General features: G+C 40.7%; 1 protein-coding gene across 1 annotated transcript; it reads left to right on the top strand.

Moving 5' to 3' along the window:
* Positions 1-666: 666 nt before the first annotated feature.
* serpine3 (serpin peptidase inhibitor, clade E (nexin, plasminogen activator inhibitor type 1), member 3) lies at positions 667-5,349 on the top strand (the record flags this gene model as incomplete). The annotated part of the gene is made up of 8 exons (XM_083889895.1): positions 667-931; positions 1,257-1,478; positions 2,413-2,649; positions 3,447-3,645; positions 3,716-3,816; positions 3,978-4,064; positions 4,145-4,228; positions 5,297-5,349. The coding sequence occupies 8 exons, from the start codon at positions 667-669 to the stop codon at positions 5,347-5,349; spliced, it is 1,248 nt and encodes a 415-aa protein (XP_083746021.1).
* Between the last annotated feature and the right edge of the window lie 555 nt (positions 5,350-5,904).

A 5,904-nucleotide genomic window follows, 5' to 3' on the forward strand; every position in this document is an offset into this window, starting at 1 on the left:
CTAGTTTGTGTTATTTGTGTGCAGTTTATTTTTGTAACAGCTAGCCTAAGCTTTTATTTATGCAAGTTATTTTTTGTACAGTAAGTAAGTTTTATTTGTTTTGAATGAATAAATGTTAACTTTTTGTCTTAAGTTTGCCTTTATGTGATCACATTATCACATTATCTTATACAAACTCTCTTGTTTTGATGCCATCATTTGCATTAACACACTATGCATTGTATAAATTTTTGAATCGAAAATCGTATAAATCGAATTGGTTGAATCGAGAATAGATTTTTGAATCGAATCGTGACTCTAAGAATCGGAATCTAATCGAATCGTGAGCCACCCAAAGATTCACATCCCTAATGTAAACGCATATATTAATTAAAAACCCAAACACGATTTATAGCGAATTAAATCATTAAATTACTCTCATGATTTAATGATTACAGTTGTTAAAATGATTCCTCCTGCAAAATATCACACATATTAAAATTCCCCAATACTAATTATCACATTATGGCAAATGATTGTTAAAAAAAACAAGCAAAAAAAACTACTTGTACATAAAAAAAAACACTGACATACAGTTTGTATATATATATATATATCTTACAGGATTCTGTCTCCCAGATCACCTGTTGCATCTGAGAACATTTCTCCACCTGCAACTGTGAGGAAATGTGTCGCCTGCCTTTAGCTTCACTCTTCATTGGCTTCTGTTTGGTCAAGAGAAGCCAGTGCAGCAGCAGCCTTCAGGAGAACATGGAGGCGCTGCACACCAGGTTTGCCGTCAGCCTCTACCAGACTCTCACCGAAACGGAGAACAACTCCAACCTGATGGTGTCTCCCGTGAGCGTCTCCTTGTCTCTGGGTCTGCTACAGTTCGGTGCCAGAGGAAACACGCTCACACAGCTGGAGCAAACACTGGGATACAATGTTAATGGTAAGGTTGGTAAGTTTTCATTAATTTAGCAGTAATATGAGAGTGTGGTTATGAAGGTCATGGCCCTCAGTGCTGCTGTTCAGACACATAATACATATAATGCCTCCACACCACACTCTAATCTCATTAACCACTCCTGCAGCTTGGCTCTGGGGTCAAGTGGTCAGTGTGTTTCACAAAATCTAAGTTGTAGCTGCTGGTTCACACACATAATGGAATACTTTGAATGGGATGGTTTACATTGAAGTAAAAGTGAGACAAATCTTTGGAAAATCTCCCACTCATCTGACCTCTCTGTGTCCTCTTGTGTTCCCTGATCTTTCAGACGCTCAGGTACAAGACTTCCTGTTGCGTTCACACGGTGACATGAGCAACAGCAGCCAGAGGATGTGGCTGCAGCAGACCTGCACACTGTTCGTCCAGAGTGGCGTTCATCTCCTCCATGAGTTCACTCACCGCGCTGCTGCTTGGGCCAACACCAGCGTGGTCCGAGCCAACTTCACTCAGCCCGGCCACGCTGGCAGCCAACGTTCGGGGCAAAACCACGGTAACTGAAGCAGCTTTAGAATCAAAAAGAATGATATTACTTTTTGTGTAATGCAGTTATTTGCTTGTCAGGAACCCACACAATCAGCCACATCAGTCTGTTTTATCTTGTTTTCACAGCACATTTATTGGTAAAGTTGCATGTTGCAGCTGAATATTCCTATTCCTATACCTAACCCTTCCAAGTGTGTTGGAGAACCTATGTAGTCTTAAAGGTGCATTATGTAATAAATCTACAGCAACTGGCCATAAAATCCTCCTAATATGTCACAGAGACTCAGGAATAATGTTCATATAACAAACTGAACTCACCAACAACAACAGTACAGACAAAATAAAAAATATTTTGCAGACTGCAAATCATGTTTATGTTTTGAAATCTTGTTTTGGCATGTGGCGCCACCTACCGCCGTCTACCAATCATTGCAGTCAGTAGAGTCTCAGCTGCAGAGCAACCACGGGTTGCCAGTTAGGTCAGAAAACGAAACCTAAAAGACCTCTGTATTTTGATTTTGAATGTAGTAACCGTTTTTGGCCACATTGTTTACATATGGCACTGTTAAATTAGCATCAAAACAAATGATTTGTGGGCTATTGTAAAAACATGGTGGCCCAGAATGGCAATCTCCATAGAGCTAACATGGTTCATGATATAAATGTAAAAGGCTCATCCAAGGATAAAGAAAAACAACAAATCATACAATTGAGTGATTGTTCACTGCGTTGTTATTATTATTCTTGGTGTTTTATGGCACTTGGCAAGTGATGCGTTACTGCCTTCTTCACTCTCCTAAGCCTTGTGTTCTCCTCTTTCTTTTCCACCTACAATGTCATGGCATTAATTACAACCAAACCTCAAATAAACTCACACATCTACATCTAACCTCTTAACATTTTCTTTTAAATGATGACTTTTAAAACTTGTTTCTTCCCAGATGAGCCCCTGCAGTCAGGAAGCAGCAGCGGGGAGCTGTCGGGCTCAGGTGAGGCCCAGGCCGAGGCACTATGGTGGGGCCACTGGCTGCAGATGGCCCTGGTCAACACAGTGACCTTCAGGGGCATCTGGCAGAAACACTTCCTCTTCACCAACACCCAGAACCTGCCCTTCACTCTCTCTGATGGCAGCGCCATCAAAGTGCCAATGATGTATCAAGCTACAGAGGTCAGATTTGGTAAGAGACGGCATCCATCTATCAAATTCATCCATATGTCTGTGCATCAGAATAAAGTCCAAAGCTCTTCCATACATATGCAAATGAACATTTGTTCCCCCTTAAAACAAAGTTAAAAGTGTAAATAAAATCTGCAGTATGTAACTTTTGATGTTATTTATGTTATTATTCTGCCCGTGTTTGGTCTTTGTATGCTGTGTCCATCTGAAACTTGGCTCTGCCAAGAAGCAAAAAGCATTTATCATGTCACACTGCAGGTCGACTGGGTTTTTATGAGCAGTTCTCAAGGGTGCTTCTTAGTGTTGACGCTCATTCGCCCAACCTGTTTGCAACCTTTTTAAAACAAAGCACTTGGGAATGTTGCCAGGCGACACTGAGAAAATCTATCGTGTGACAACAGTCAATTAAAAAAATTTCATATAACACATAACAGTTCGAGCAGGAAACTAAGGAACTATGAAGGCTGGGCACACTGCACACTAGATTCTGTGAGGGAAGAGAGCATGTATATATGCTGCTGCCTAATGAGAGAGAATGAGCTGCAGGTGAGGAGGACATCAGTGAAGCCAGGTGAGGTGATTTGCATACAAAGAGTCAAGACAGGGTCTGAAATGACAGGAGAATTAATAACAAAGTCATCATGCTGCAATATAATTACTAGGAGAACTTGTGACACGTGTGTGTTCATGTCAAAGAACAAGAAAGCCTCCATATCTAAGGTGCATTTAGATGAATGAAATTCATCCAAATGAAATTTTAAAAGCATAATTAAAACGTTCAAATGTTTTTGTTGGCAGGTCAGTTCAGGACATTATCAGACCAGCGTTACACCGTGTTGGAGCTCTCTTACCTGGGCCACTCTCTGAGCCTGCAGGTGGTCCTCCCCAGTGAGAGGAAGACCCCGCTGTCCTCCATTGACTCCCAGCTCAACGCCCGCCAGCTGGCGTCCTGGGACACCGGCCTGCGCCGAACCAAGATGGACGTGTTCCTGCCCAGGTGAAGATCAGTCATGGGGTTTATTAAAAATGCTGTTAAACAAGGACTCACACACTTGGTGTTTTCCCAGGTTCAGAATGCAGAACAAGTTTAACCTGAGGTCAGTGCTTCCTGCCATGGGCATCAGTGATGCCTTTAATCCCACAGCTGCTGACTTCAGTGGAATATCAGGTACATCGACTCACACTGTGGTTACTGTAGCTCTGCTGTTTGTCTGGTTAATTGTGCTTCCACACATGCACTTGCCAATATGACCACCAGAGGCCGCCAGAGGTTTGTTGTGTGAATGGGGTGAAGCCTGCCATCTCTGATTGCCTTGTTACCTCTTGCAGTGGAGGAGGGTCTTTACCTGTCTGACGCTTTCCATGAAGTGAGAATAGAAGTCACAGAAGACGGCACAAAAGCAGCTGCTGCCACAGGTAAAACACAGAGGAAGTTATGCGCGATGACAGAAAATCAAGGTCATTCAAAGTTAATTACATGTGGTTATTGTTTGCAGCTATGGTGCTACTCAAACGATCCCGCGCTCCAGTTTTCAAGGCAGATCGGCCGTTCTTATTCCTGCTACGACAGATCACCACAGGTATTTATAACTGTGCACAGTTAAGGTGGCACATAGTCCTGTTCTCCATGTTTTAGCTCATACTGTAGTTCACATCATTCTACAAATCAGACTATAGTGTGTGTTTTTTTAAAGAAATGTACAATCAAATCTGCAGATACTTTAGCATTAGTTTATTTGTATCTCACCCCTCTGACACAGTGCTTTATTGTAATCAAGAAATACTTAAAGGTGTCGTATGTAAGAATGTGGCCAAAAACAGTTACTACATTCAAATTTAAAATACCGAGGTCTTTTAGGTTTCATTTTCTGACGTAACTGGCAACCCGTGGTTGCCCGGCAGCTGAGACTCTACTGACTGCAATGATTGGTAGACGGCGGTAGGTGGCGCCACAAGCCAAAACATGATTTCAAAACATAAACATGATTTGCAGTCTGCAAAATATTTTTTTTAATGCAAATATTTTGTCTGTACTGTTGTTGTTGGTGAGTTCAGTTTGTTATATGAACATTATTCCTGAGTCTCTGTGACATATTAGGAGGATTTTATGGCCAGTTGATTTAGATTTATTACATAATGCACCTTTAAGTATACATCAGTAAGTGCACAGAAGCACTGGGTGTTATTTAATGTATTCCTTGATTACAATTATCTGATACTTTCCTGCTATGATGAAAATGCAGACACCAAGTCTGTTTTAATCCACAGCAGAAAATAGTCCACAACAAACACAGCTTTTCCTCCTGTAAAAAGCAATTGTAAACATAGAAAACACATAGAAACATATTTGGTTACAGTTAAAATAATTCCCAATACTCTCAGCTTTATTGTTTACCGGTTAATGTGATAGGTAGACATCCGTCTACAAATCTCTAAGTGATTTTTTTTAAATAAATGTAGTCAGTGTTGTCTATATGCCTGGAAAAAGAGCAAATATTCAGATGTTAAGCTAAAGCATAATTTAGTTTTGTGTACTTTAATGACCTCTAGTGGTGGTATTAAAAACCACATACACCAGTCTAAATGCAACAGTGTCATCTTTTCACATCAAGTGGTTTTGAAGAACATTGCTACGTTCTTTATTCCAGGATCCGTCTTATTCATGGGCCGAGTGATGAACCCTGCTGACCAAGCACCCTAACTGCCGACACATTGCACCCTATTTCACCACTGGTATTTATTTTCTGGACCAACAGGACAGTCCACAGACAGGAAGAGGGACACTATTTTTGTACATGCACCTGTAAATAAAATTTTAATACATGTTTTTACATTTTGATTGTTCAGATCCTTTCTTCCATTAAGGAAAAAGAAGAAATCTTTCCAGTGAAGAAGAACACACAGACTCACATGTATACAGAACACTTTATTTACATGGCCCTTCACAGTGTAAAATAGAAACTTTATTCATGGAAATACTTACAAAAAGGCCATTTTACGTTGAACATTCTCTTTAAATAGTACTCTAAGGTTATTTACATCTTTACAGTGTATTCAAAATACTCTTTTGGTAGCGGCCTCTTCACAAACAAAGACAAGTATGGCAGATTTTGGTCCCTGTCCAAGGAGGGAGGGAACGGAAGAGGGTCGCCCCCTGAATCAGAAATCAACTCTCCACTCCCAGACCTCAATCCAGATTATTTGTGTATATTTGAGAACATTGAAAAAGGCTGACCACGAAATACGAGGAAAACAA

This window comes from Microchirus variegatus (genome assembly GCF_963457635.1).
Source record: "Microchirus variegatus genome assembly, chromosome: 5".
In the NCBI taxonomy this organism is placed as follows: domain Eukaryota; kingdom Metazoa; phylum Chordata; class Actinopteri; order Pleuronectiformes; family Soleidae; genus Microchirus; species Microchirus variegatus.